This window comes from Vitis riparia, chromosome 19 (genome assembly GCF_004353265.1).
Source record: "Vitis riparia cultivar Riparia Gloire de Montpellier isolate 1030 chromosome 19, EGFV_Vit.rip_1.0, whole genome shotgun sequence".
Lineage (NCBI taxonomy): Eukaryota > Viridiplantae > Streptophyta > Magnoliopsida > Vitales > Vitaceae > Vitis > Vitis riparia.
In genome coordinates this window covers 15521893-15536671 of record NC_048449.1, presented here as the reverse complement: position 1 = coordinate 15536671, position 14779 = coordinate 15521893, and the positions used below count along the sequence as shown (strand labels likewise).

General features: G+C 34.0%; 1 protein-coding gene across 1 annotated transcript; it reads left to right on the top strand.

The window, feature by feature from the left end:
• Positions 1-11886: 11886 nt before the first annotated feature.
• On the top strand, positions 11887-12531 carry LOC117908249. The gene has a single exon (XM_034821874.1). It carries the CDS (start codon positions 11887-11889, stop codon positions 12529-12531), a length of 645 nt encoding a protein of 214 aa, XP_034677765.1.
• The last annotated feature ends 2248 nt before the right edge of the window (positions 12532-14779 follow it).

Sequence of the window (14779 nt, the reverse complement as noted above, 5' to 3'; positions counted from 1 at the left end):
ATTATTTTTATATTCTATGTCAAACTCATTTCAATTATTTTAGTTTTTCTATATGAAGATTAAATAATTTAAAAATGTATAAGTTTTTAATTAATTTTAATTATATTTGATTTTTTCTTTTATTTTTTTTTTATTTTTCATAGGTTATATTTGATTAATGGAAAATGCTAAAAAAAAGAAAACTGTTGGAGTTGGGTTTGGGTAAGTGGGTTGACCTGACCCAACCCAATAAATGTGAGAAAATAGAGGAGCAGTTTTTGGGAGTTTTAAAACTTCTTGATCCCTTGACCATTATGATAAGAGTCTCGTACTCTACCAACTAGGCTAAATGTTTTATGTTTCCAGAAAAAGATTATGGTTATTGAAAACAACATCTAGAGTTATAGTAGACATTGTGAATAATCCTAATGTTGTTTCTTTTAGCTTCAAGAGATTAGTTTTTTTTTTTTCTTACATGTTACTTTTTTTATACTTTGTACATGAAATATAAATATCTTTATATTCAAGATATGACATGAATATTTATCGTTTGATAAATGAATATGTCTTTTATGTACATGCATGTCTTTGGTTCTTTTGTATACGTTATTGTTACATGTTAGTTGTATAATATATATATATATATATATATATATTTTTTATGGAGTGGGAGGTTTTAGGTTAAAAATAAATTTGAGTAATTTCTTGTCTAAAATTAGAAATACTTGCATAGATTATTTCTAATTTGTAATAATTAAAATTGTATATATAGGAGCTGATTGGGAACATAGTGAACTTTCGTTTCTATTGCAATTTAAGGTTATTACATATTAGAAGATGATTAGAGCAAGTAAAAGTATCAATATCCATAAAAGTACCAATTAATAAGATTGTGCAATATCTCTAACTAGTTGAATATGTCGACTACAACTAGGAACATGATAGTAGAACTAAACAAGGATGAGAAACTAAATGACAATAACTACAAGTTTTAGCATCGCAAAGTTTAGTATATCCTTGAAGAGCAAGAAGCTCTTGAAACACTAAATCATGTCATGGAAGAACCTAAACAAGGAAACTTTGCTCAACATATAAGAGATTAGGAGGCTTATATGGCCTAAAAAAAAAGTTTTTTTAGCTCGCAATACGTTGTTAAATTGTTTGCAAGATGATCTCTTGATTAAGTATTACTATACTGCTTATGAAATGTAGCAAGCTCTAAAGAAAAAGTATGGTGGATTTTCAGCTGCAAAGCTGAGAGAACTTGTAATGAAATTTGGAAATTACAAGATGTGACTGAACCATACAAATGAAACAACATCTCAAGGAGATGCAAAAGAATGAAGAGAGCTTAAGACATTTGAGCATGTCTTCATTGAAGAGCAACAAGTTGATATGGTCATCAAATCTCTACCAAAGAGTTGGGAACATATGGTGGTGAATATGACACATAATGAGAGTGTCAAGACCTTTGATAGTATAGTTCACCATCTTGAATTGGAAGTCGAGCGACTTATGGTTGCTAATAAACAAGCTTATGTAGTTGAATCTAGTTCTAGAAAAACTTCCGACTTAAAGTGTAACAAAAACTTCTTTAAGAAGAACAAGAAATTTGATGATGCTTCAAAGAAAGGAAATATTGAGACACGCAAAAAGTTTAAGTGTGCTAAGAAGGATAAGAGCAAGTTGAAATGCTATAATTGTGGCAACAAAGGTCACTTTACTCATGAGAGTACTGAGGCAAAGTAGACTTAGTCCCCATTAACCATATAGTTAGAGACTAACGAGCATATGTAGAGTTTTAACGAATTAGTTTTGATACAAGATGCATGGATCTATGTAGGAAACAATTTCAAAGTTGAGGTCAAGGGTATTGGAATGTACAAATTGGAATTGCATAAAGGACATACCCTATTCCCACATGATGTTCTTTATGCTTTAGATATTCAATGAAACTTGGTCTCTATATTCATCCTTCTTGGTTTAGGTTTCAATTTAAAATTTTCATGATTCAGTTATGGAGTTGTATTTAGGAACAACATACCATGGTTATAAATTTATTTTGGATGGTTTTATGGTTCTTGACATTGATAATTATATGTTGTTTAATACTAATGATAGTTATTATTCATTAATGACTACTTCTAGAAATGCATGTGATAATGTGATCATATAACATGCTAGACTTGGGCATATTGGACAAGAAAGAATGAATAGACCAGCCAAAGAAAATATTCTTGGTCAATTCACTGAAATTGATATGCCAACTTGTGAATGTTGTCTAGTTGATAAAACTACAAAAAAAACTATTCAAAAAATGAACTAGAGTTGAAACACTGTTGCAATTGATCCATTTTGACACTGATGGTCCTATGAGTGTTAGAGCAATGTATGGGGCCTTGTACTTCATCACATTTATAGATGACTTTAATTATTACGGTCATGTTTATATGATTTCTCATAAGTCAGAAACATTAGATTGTTTCAAATGCTACATTAATTTAGTTGAGAATCAATTGGACAAAATGATTAAAACATAAAGAATAGATCAAGGGAGAGAATATCTATAAGAACAATTTAAAGATTTATGTGATGAAAAGGGTATTGGTACACAATAGACAAGTCCAATGATTCCACAATAAAACGATGTTGCTAGGAGGATGAATAGAATGTTGTTAGACATGGTTAAGTCAATGATGGCTCAAACAAATCCTCCTATTTCATATTAGGGAGACGTATTGTTGACTACTTTTCATGTACTTATCCAAGTACCCTCAAAGTTTGTTCCATCTACTCCATATGAGTTATGGAATAACCGAAAGCCTGATCCTAGCAATTTGCGACCTTGGGGGTTAGTGGCTTATGTTCACAATCCTTATAAAAAATATGGAAAATTAAGCCCTAGAGGAAGGAAATGTATTTTTATAAGATACAATGAACACTCCAAAGGGTATGTGTTCATAGGTGAGCATGAAGATAGAATGATCATTGAATTAGAAATCATGAGATGTCACGTTCTTAAAGGACGATTTCCCATGTACAAGTGAGATTGATAGGGATTTACTTCTTTATGAAATGATGGATCCCAACATAAGATTCATACCTGAATAGCAATTGAGGCTTGAATCGAGTGGGAGTGAACTAGTACTTGTAGCAAGTACAATAAAAGAGTTGATGTTGAGAAAAAGTTCTTGATAAATTATTCTTCAACGACTATTTGAGATTGAAAGGGAAGTTCATATTGTCACTTAGTATGATGATGTTGTGCCTAAGTTGGTTTAAGAGACTCTTACTTGTCCAACTAAGGATGAATGGAGAAAAGTAATGGAAAAGGAATTGGAGTCAATGCGAAAGAATCAATTATTGGACTTGGTTGATCTGCCTTCAAATTGAAAAGCTATTGGGAACAAATGAGTTCTTAAAATGGAACGAAAGATAGATGGATCCATTGAAAATTACAAAGCTCAATTAGTGGCTAAAGGGTATAGACAATGAGGAAACCATCTTTCTAGTAGTTAGGTTTGCCTCAATTTTCCTTATTCTAGCCATAATAGCTCATATGGATTTAAAGCTACACAAAATGGATGTTTAGACAACTTTCCTTAATGGAGAGTTGAATAAAGAAATCTATATGGAACAACCAGTAGATTTCATTATCCAAGGCCAAAAGCACAAAGTGGGCAAGTTAAATCGATTGATTTATGGCCTTAAACAATCATCTAGATAGTGGTACTTAAGATTTCATTATGCAATAACTTCGTATGTTTTCACAATGATTGATGAGGACCATTGTGTTTATATTAAGTGAAATAAAGATAAATATATTATTATCTTTATACATGTGTAGACCCTCCATTTTGTCCCCTTGACACTTACCTTAATTAAGTACTTTTTCAATACTTTATAGCAGTTCTTGGAAGCCTATTGTTACTCACATATCTTACCTCTTTGAGTGATTCTAGATACTAGATACACATTTATGACAATTTGTTTAGACTTATTTAGGCCCATTAGGCACACCCGACCCATTTAGGTACGCCTAGTCCTTTCGGGGCTTGCTTTAGCACCCCTAAGTCACTTGTATGGCTTACATGGCTTATGTAGCTTGCATAAATATGCGTCACGTACTTATATCTATTTATTCATTTCTTATTTACTTTTTTATATATGGTCATTGTATAATTTTGTTATCGTTATTTTTATTATTATCATTATTATTCTTACCATTATATTTTATTTTGATTACTTTATTATTATTATTATTTATTTATTTATTTATTTACTTTATGTTTTTACTTTTTTTATATATATTTTTATATTTTTTATTTTATTTTCATTTTTTTTTTCAAAATGCTTATTTTATTTTATTTTATTTACTTAGGCAAAAAAAAAAAAAAAAAAGCGTTTCTTGAAGAAAAACGAAAGAATTATTTTTTATAAGGAATGAAGTCCATTGGAAACTACATGGTTGCCATGCACAGTTTAGTTAGCAATGCCACTTTTGATGCATCATCTTGTATGTATCAATATCGGGCCCGTTCTTTTCTTTCTCCTGTTACTAGGCTCATCACAACCTTGAAAATTATAGTGGCAAACCAATAGGGCTGCATCAGAAGTTGTGGAAGTAATGGAGAGGCACAAAAAAAGAGAGAGGATTGGGAAGGAGAAAAATGAGGGGCTACATGGGAACCAGTGGACTGCATGGGAAATGAGGTCAATTTTTGAAAAACTAGTGGTGGAAAAAATGGTGCTTAGGAAAAGAGGTGAGACTAAATTTCCAAGGGGTTTCGGCATGGGGAAATGATGGGATTTTTTTTAAAAAAAAAACAGAGCATGGGGGGCTATTTTGAAAGAATGAAGTATTTAGATTGAAGAGGTGTGAGAGAGGGGTCAGAAAAAGGCATTTGGAAAGGAAGGAGTTGCAGAAAACTAGTTTGGGAGAAAAACGTAGAGTTGGGTGAGGGGATTTTGAGAGCAAAAAAAGAGCAAGAGAGATTGAGAGCAAAAAACAGAGCAAGGATGGGAGGGGTTAGTTTCTCGAGATTCAGGGTTTTGGGAAATTTTTGAAAGCTTGAAAGGAAAGAGAACGAGAGCAAAGGGCAGAGAAAAGAAGTTGTAAGTGGTGAACCGCGAGTAGCAAGGAGGGCGGAAGTTTACTAGTCTTTGGGAGATTGGAGGAGCACTTTCAGGTACCTTTTCCATGCAGATTTCTTATTCATTTTCTTCATCACTTTGTTCTTCATTCTCTTGGTTGATTCTGATCATAGTTTGATTTGTTTGGAATGAATATGATGTTACACTACTTTTCTCTCATGTTTTGATCTGAAATGGCTCACCCTTTAGTAGGAGTTTTTGGTGACTTTACCTTAATATTTACTTTGAACTTTCATGTTGAACCATTGGTCATGGAACCCATTAATTTTAGCATGAAATGGGTTTCCATTTAATGGGCCGTTTCGATTATCTTTCCTGATCTTAGTTATACTCTCTTCTAAGTTGTTCATTTATTTACATCTGGTATTTCTATCTTCATCTCTATGTATTATCAATCCATGTGCATGCTTCGGGTCCCTCTATTTTTGCCTCGTGGGTATTTTCTCCTATGTTTTGGGTATAAATAAGGTACAAAGTTGCGGGTTTGTTATGCTGAAAGCCAAACACCCTCAAAGCAAAGGTTCTTTGATTAACTATAATTGATTACAATAAAGGGGCAATTGACCTAGCTCAAAGTCTTGCTAATCATGATGGGTTCACAATATCTTTTTTTGGTTGACGATGTTCTTAAGTCATAGTTGGAAAAGCAGTTTCAACTTGACATGGATAAGGGGACTTGACCGCCATGAGAGAAGTGAAGAAGAAGATTCGCTCATTCTACCACTCACTTGGGCCCGCACACATGAAAATCAAGCTATGCAACAACCACCATCTAGGCCAAACCAGCCTAGTCCCATTGCACCTTCATCACAACCAAATCCCATGCCATACATTCAACAGAACAGATCTCATTCCTCTAGTTCACCACAGCTGTTCTAATGCATACCATACTCACCTTCATTAGACTAACCCATTCTTCATACTCGCCAAACACCACTCAATCCCCTTAGCACCTTTCCATCATGCATTCCTCACTCTTTACTTTCTTCATAAATTCAACAACTCACCAAGAAAGGTCCCAAAAGACGCCAACATTTCTACCCTCATTCTCTCTCTATCATTTCATAAATGCTAATGCATCACCCATGCTCACTACACTTTCCTTATATCATGAACCATCAGAAGTCGATCCAAGATTAGAAAACCTAAAATCCATATCCAATGCTCAACCATAGCACCCCGGGCCCCCCATTTCTGCATAGAAGTATATGGCCACCTTTGGGTGTGCCATTTTCAAAGCCCACAGTTGGTATGCAAATGATGGAGAGGACTTATTCAACGCCCCTCCCAGAAAAGAAAAGCTTGATCAATACGTACCAGATTCCTAAATATCCTTGTTGAGATATTAGGAATGCTTTCCTTATATCATTATTTCCTTATATCATTTAGTGTTTAGATATTAGGAAAGTTAAGATATTATGAATATTGAGATATTAGGAAAGTTGAGATATTAGGATATTAGTTGTTATTTCCTTATATTATTCTTTCATTGTATCATCTTTTCCCATTCTTAGAATGGTGATTACCCTCTATATATACTCTGTACATGAACGAAATAAAGTATGAATGAAAAACTATCATTTATCAATTTGAAGATGGTATCAGAGCCAGGTTATTGAAATCCTGGATATTTTGCCGTAAGGCTAACAATTGTCCCTCCTTTGCGAGAGAAAAAAAAATGAGTGAAAAAAATACTATTGTTTTTCAATCTGAAGGTAGTTTCAATCCAGAAATTATTTTGACGGAATCAAACTATGATGTTTGGTCACAACTCGTGGAGATGCATATTGCCGAACGGGAAAAACTTTCCTACATCCGAGGTAAGACAAATCTACCAAAAGAGTCAGAAGATGGATATGAAAAATGTGTGCAGGAAGTCTTAGTTGATCCAAGGTGGAAAACAAGATTGGTTAGCCGATATCCTCACCAAAGCTGCCTCAAGTCAAGTATTCTCAAAATTTTTTAGACAAGTTGGGCATGTGTGACATCTATGCACCAACTTGAGGGGGAGTGTTGAGATATTAGGAATGCTTTCCTTATATCATTATTTCCTTATATCATTTAGTGTTTAGATATTAGGAAAGTTAAGATATTATGAATATTGAGATATTAGGAAAGTTGAGATATTAGGATATTAGTTGTTATTTCCTTATATTATTCTTTCATTGTATCATCTTTTCCCATTCTTAGAATGGTGATTACCCTCTATATATACTCTGTACATGAACGAAATAAAGTATGAATGAAAAACTATCATTCATCAATTTGAAGAATCCTCTCACCAGTTAACCTCTCTACCATGGGCCCACGCACATATGTTTCCAATTTTCATGTCCACCTTCAGCATGCCTAGATTCATTGCACTTGCATCATCTAGAGTTGGCAAAACGCTACAACTCGCTTGCAGCCGCATGCGACGCAACTTCACTATGAGCATATAAGACTATGCTGAAAGTTTCAATATGGATTCCTTATTTTGGTCTTGCCTATTCACTGTCATTTGCATTTCCCGCTCGTTTTAGTTTTAGATGATGAGAAAGCTTCATTAATTGATGTGGGGAAGATTTTTGAAACTTGCAAGCCTCCCTTAAGAAAGAATGTTTCCAATGATTGATCTTATTACATGGAAGCCGAATGAGCACTCAAATGACTGACCCATGCATGAAAGTTATGTGATTCCAGATGAAGATGAGCCACCATCTAAAGTCTAAAACCTCATCCCTTGCTTTCTGCCACCTCATAAACTCCCGAGCTCCATCTTTGCATGGCCATGCACGGCTATGCATGGCCACTTTTGGGAGTGCCATTTTCATACCCACAATTCCATCTTCCCATTCTCTCTCATGCATATGCAGCCACCAAACCCATTTTTCTCACTATTTCTTCCACTTAAACATCTTCCCATTCTCTCTCATGCACATGCAGCCCATGTGCAACCAATACACAGCCCACATGCAACCCACAACCACATGTCCACCACAGCCACATGCAGCCCATATGCAGCATATGTGCAGCCCATACACATCCCACACGCAGCCCATAGCCACCACACGACCATCACACGACCACCACGCAACCCACATGCAGCCCATAACTCCCCAAGCCACATATCATCCTCTCAATTCATCTTTTGATGTTAAAAAAAATTCATCTTTTAAAAAATTAATTTTTAAGCAATCCCATTCTCAAATAATTTTTAAAAATTCCATTCTCAAACAAATTTTTTTTTCAAAATTCCAATTTTCAAATTATTTTCCAAAATTCTAATCTTCAATTTTTTTTTTTTAAAGAAATTTAATTATCAAATAATTTTTCAAAATTCTAACTTTCAAAACTCCCATTTTCAAATAATTTTTCAAAATTCCAACTTTTAAATTTAATTTTCAAGATTTCAATTTTCATATAAATTTCAAAAACTCTAGTTTTCTTTCAAATAGTCTTAATTTCACTCCAGTTGTCAATTTTTTTTTATTTTTTATTTTATTTTTTTTTAACTCTACAACTTTTCATCCTTTATTAGGGTTTTAGGTCAAAAAATCTCATTTTTAATAAATTTGCTACATTTCCTTTAGGTAAGCACTTTCACAAATTTTCTTAGATTTTCAAATAATCTTTTGTTTCTCTTGATTTTAAATAAGCATGAAAGCAATTTTCATAATTCCAAAATAATGGAATTTGTGGGATTAATTCATGCAAAATGAAATGGGCTTTTGTGAGGGCCCTAAATATGAGTTTTCTCTTCTGATTGTCAACTATTATGTTTAATGAATATTGCTAGATCTTTTTCTTGCTCTTTGATATGCATGTGATATATTTTGTATTCATTATTATGCACTAACTCTGTTTTATGATAGTGTTTTATTACTTATCGCTAAGGTACGCTCTCACTCTTACTTTGTTTATTTATTCGTTATTATGACTTGCTTTTGATTTGTGATCATTTTGGTATACATTGATCTCCTAGTTAATTGTCATGCTTGCTTCACTTTATTTAGTAGAGACCCATTTTTAGGGGTTTAGAGGGGTGCTATGGTCTTTTACTATACCTTCCCAATAAGTAACCTGACCCCCAGACCCGACTTTGGTTTTCCATAGATCGTCTTTTCCATATAAGGAGTCACACTTAGGGTTTTCTTTCTTATTTTGTTTTCCCTTAAAAATAAAACAAAAATAAGTGACAACTCCAGTCTTTTCTAAAAATTATATTTTCACCAAATAAATAAAAAACGAGTCATGCCATCGAGTGGGAATGCATTGAGCTAAAATATGGGGTCCACAACATGGATGATATACTTATAGCTGGAAATGATTTGGAGTTTGTTCGAACCATTTAAAGATGGTTGTCATCTTCTTTTGAGATAAAAGATATGAGGGAAGCATCTTAGAATCTTGGAGTAAGGATCCTTGGAGATCGTTCTCACATACTAGTGGCTCTTTCACAAGAGCACCATATTAAGAATATCCTTGACTGATTTAATATGCAAGATTGCAATCCCATTGACACTTCATTTGCAAGAGGTGAAAACTTAAGTAAAGAAATGGGTCCAAAGACTCCAAAAGAAAAGAGAAAAATAACTAATGTTCCCCACTCTAGTGTTGTTGGGAGTCTAATGTATGTTATGATGTGTACAAGACTATATATATATCTACTATGTTTTTGGGATGGTGAGTCGTTAGCAAGAAAATCCTAGAATGATGCATTGGAAAAAAGTAAAGAGAATTCTTTGATATCTAAAAGGCACTGTGGACTATTCCATTTGTTATCAAGGCAAAGAATTGTGCTTAGTGGGTTATTCACATGTTGTTTGGGAAAGTGATCTAGATGAGCACAAATGAACATTAAGATACACATTCTTGCTTAATAATGGTGCCAACTTATGGAAAAGCAAGAAACAACTTAACCATGGAAGCTGACGTTGTTGTTTGTTCAGCCATAATATAAGAAATTGTATGGCTGAAAAGTTTTTGCAAAGTTTGAGAATAGTAAAGGATAATTTTTAAAGAGATATTATTACACGAAGAGGAAATGATCCTAAATATTTACTTACATGTGAAATGGTTGTTGATCCATTCATGAAATCCATTCTAAAAAACATGTTTTTTGTACATGTAAATTCATTGGGATTGCCTAGGTTTGATCTATGTGGATCATATGTCATGGATCATTATTGATTGGACATATGATGCTTTAGGGGAAATAGTCACGTACCTTTCGGACCTCGGTATTTTTCTTTTTTCTTCACTTTTCTGCATTTTTTTCCATTCTTATCTCATAACTCTCATTGGTAATTTTTTTTTTAAATATAAATATTATATTTTGATTTTTTGACATGAAAATTTTACAAAATAAAAATAAATAAATAAAAAGCACTCATGCATATTTGTTGTTAATGTGATATTTGATAATGTGATATGCATTTTTTTTTCAATTTTTTTCTTAATTTAATTATAATTATTTTATTGTGGAGTATAGATAATTTGTTTGCAAGATGGATAATGAGAGTGAAACTCAAGTGGACTCTAGTGCAAGTGGAAGAAGAGATCCAGGGTGGAAATATGGTCGTTTGGTTAATGAAAAAGATTTGAACACCATCATATGCATTTTTTGTGATAAAGTAACCAAAGGAGGCATATATAGACACAAACAACATCTTGTTGGTGGATATAGAAATGCTAAAAAGTGTAGAAAATGTCTGGAACATGTTAGAGAAGAAATGAAAGAGTATATGAGTTCCAAGAAAAATCAAAAAGAGCAAATGAATATGGGGAGCGAATATGTTAATGAAGATTTGTTTGGTTTGGAAGATGAAGATATTGGTGAGGAGATTAATAGTAGAACGAATGTCACCAACATTTCTAATGGAGGTAGTAACCGAGGAGGAAGTGGTGGTGGGACGTTTTCTTCAAAAAAACCAAGACAAAAAGGTCCTATGGATCATTTTTTCACTCCTAATGCAGAGATGGTTGTTCAAAATCGAAGGAGTGGAAAGATGAATCAAACTACCATCAATGATGCCTACAAAAAGGAAGCAAGAGAAAGAGCTTGCATGCTTATCACAAGATGGATGTATGAGGCTGGTATTCCATTTAATGCAGTCACATATCCGAGTTTCCAACCAATGATTGAGGCTATTGGCCAATATGGTGTGGGTATGAAGGGACCAACTTTTCATGAGGTAAGAGTTACTAACCTTAAGAAAGAATTGGCTCTCATAAAAGATTTGATGAAAGATCATATGGTGGAATGGGGGAAAAATGGATGTTCAATTATGTCGGATGGATGGACCGATAGGAAAGAGAGAGCTTTGGTGAACTTTTTGGTTAATTGTTCAAAGGGAACCATGTTCATGCAATCCATTGATGCTTCTTCAATTATTAAGACGAGAGAAAAGATGTTTGAGTTACTTGACAAATGGGTAGAGCAAGTTGGTGAGGAGAATGTTATTCAAGTTATAACAGATAATCACTCAAGTTATGTGATGGCAGGTAATAAATACTATTTCTTGAATTTTTATTTACTTTTAAAATTTGAATTATTTATCTTGAGAACTTATGTAAATTTATTATCTACAATTTCATATAGGGAGGTTGTTAGAATTAAAGCGCCCACATTTGTATTGGACACCATGTGCTGCACATTGCCTTGACTTGATGTTGGAAGATATTGGAAAGCTACCAAACATCAAGAAGACATTGGAGAGGGCTATATCACTAAATGGGTATATTTATAATCGCTTAAGGCTACTCAACATGATGAGGCAGTTTACTGGACAAAGGGAATTGCTTAGGCCTGCTAAGACTCAGTTTGCAACTGCTTTCATCACATTATCGCGATTGCATGAACAAAAAAACAATTTGAGGAAGATGTTTACAAGCTCAAATTGGTCAGATAGTAAATGGGCAAAAGAGCAGAAGGGGAAAACTATAGCCAACATAGTTCCAATGCCTTCATTTTGGAACACTATTGTGTTTTGCTTAAAGGTTTCGGGTCCCCTAGTTCGTGTGCTTCGTTTGGTTTATGGTGAAAAAAAAGCTCCTATGGGATACATCTATGAGGCCATGAATAGAGCTAAGGATGCAATTGTGAGAAGTTTTAATGGAAATGAAGAGAAATACAAAGAAATCTTCAACATCATTGATAAGAGGTGGGAGATTCAGCTTCATCGGCCTTTGCATGCAGCAGGGTACTTTTTGAACCCGGAATTCTTCTATGATAAGCCAGAAATAGAGCATGATGCCGAGATTATGAGTGATTTGTATAAATGCATCTTAAGGCTAACAAGAGACCCTGCTAAGCAAGAAAAAGTTGTGGCCGAAGTGAGTTTGTTCACAAATGCCCAAGGACTATTCGGGAATGAGTTAGCTGTTAGGACAAGAAAGACTAGAGCACTAGGTTAGTTATTTAGTTTTGTTTTTTTAAAATGATTAGATTGTATTTTTGCTAAAATGGGTGAATTGTTTACTAAATTGTTAATATCTATACTACAGCTTAATGGTGGGCTGCATATGGAGCTTCAACTCCAAATTTGCAAAAGTTTGCAATGAAAGTCCTCAACTTAACATGCAGTGCATCAGGTTGTGAACGGAATTGGAGCATCTTTGAAAATGTGAGTGACCAAATCCAAAATAATTACAAGTAATAGTCTAATAGAGTCTTGAATGTAACTTAAAAGCTAAAACTTTAAAATATATTTATAAACTTATGAATTTTTGCAGATTCATAGCAAGAGGAGAAATAGGTTAGATCATCAACGCTTAAATGATTTGGTGTACATCAAGTATAATCGAGCCTTGAAGAGAAGATACAATGAACGTAACACCATTGACCCAATTTCCTTGAAAGATATAGATGATAGCAATGAATGGTTGATAGGGAGAATGGAAGATGAGGATTCTCATGGAGGTGCACAAGATGATTTTTTATTTGATGATGACAATTTGACATGGGGTGATGTTGCTAGAGATGCTGGAGCTGAGGAAGCCAGGTTTGATACTAGAGCTAGAGCTAGAGCAAGCTTAAGCATAATACCACCAACAAGGGGGATAACTTCAAGTTCTAGAACTTTGCCTTCTTATTCACTAATAAATGAAGATGAAGATGGAGACATGGTTGATTCAGCAGATGAAGAAGACGAGGAAGGCTACAAATGTGGTGATGGAAATGATGATGATGATGATTTTGTTGATTTAGAGGAGGAGTGATGATTGCTTGTTGTGGACAAATTTGTGATTTAAGTGTTTTTTAATGATGTTTTTGAATTGTGGACAAATTTCATGTTTTGGACCTTTAGGTTTGGAAACTTTGGATTTGGATATGTATTAGGCAATTAGCAATATGGATTTGGATTTGTTTTTATGCTTGGAGTTCTTTATTTTTATGTTTTTTTGTTTATTAAATTGAAGTTTTGGATGATATTTGATGATTTATGTGTTTAGGACAAATAAATGATTGTTAAATTTGATTATATTATATAAAAATATATATGTAAATTAGGGTGCGCCTCACTTCACTAAAGCCCGCGCCTCAGATGCGCCTTACGCCTCAGGCTCCAAGACTACTTTTCGCCTTGGTGCGCCTTGAGCCTTTTAAAACTATAGGGCCTTGATCAGTTTTCTCCACCATAGATCAGACATCTATGGGCATTTCAGATTCACCACCATAAATTTTCATCTATGGGCCTCGATCAATTTTCACCATCATAGATTTTCACCTATGAGGCTTGATCAGATTTTCACCACCATAGATTAGACATCTATAGGCATTTCAGTTTCACCACCATTGATTTTCATTTATGGGCCTTGATCAGTATTCACCACCATAGATTGTGTATCTATGGGCATTTGTTACAGTTATCTCACCATCATAAATTTTCATCTATGAGCATTTGTTTCAATTATCTTACCACCATAGATCAAACATTTATAGGCATTTCAGTTTCACCACCCATAGATTATTATCTATGGGCCTCAATCAGTTTTCACCACCATAGAACAAACATCTATTGGCATTTCAGATTCACCAACAAGGATCAGATGTCTATGGGCATTTTAGATTCACCACCATAGATTTTCATCTATGGGTCTTGATCGGTTTTAACCACCATAGATTGGATATCTAGGGTTTTTTCATATTCACTACCATAGATTTTCATTTATGGGCCTTGATCCATTTATCATCACCATGGATTGGACTATGGGCATTTCAGATTCACCACCATAGATTGTATATCTATGGGCATTTGTTACAGTTATCTCACCATCATAGATTTTCATCTATGAGCATTTATTTTAGTTATCTCACCACCATAGATTGGACATCTATGAGCATTTTAGTTGATTCACCACCACAGATTTTCATCCTTGGGTCTTTGAGATTATTACCACCATAGATTTTTATTTGTGGACCTTTGAGAGTTTCACCACCATAGATTGATCTATGGGCATTTCAATTATATCACCATCGTAGGACTTCACCTGTAGGCTTTTTTATTTAGAGTTTAGAGTTAGCTTTTTGGTTTGGCTTCCAGAGCCATTCTTTTCTCAGTTTAGCATTTAGAGTTAGTCTTGTCATTCAAAGCCACAACTCTTTATATTCTTGATCACTAGCATTGCACGCCCTATTCTCATAGCTTCACATTTCACCGTA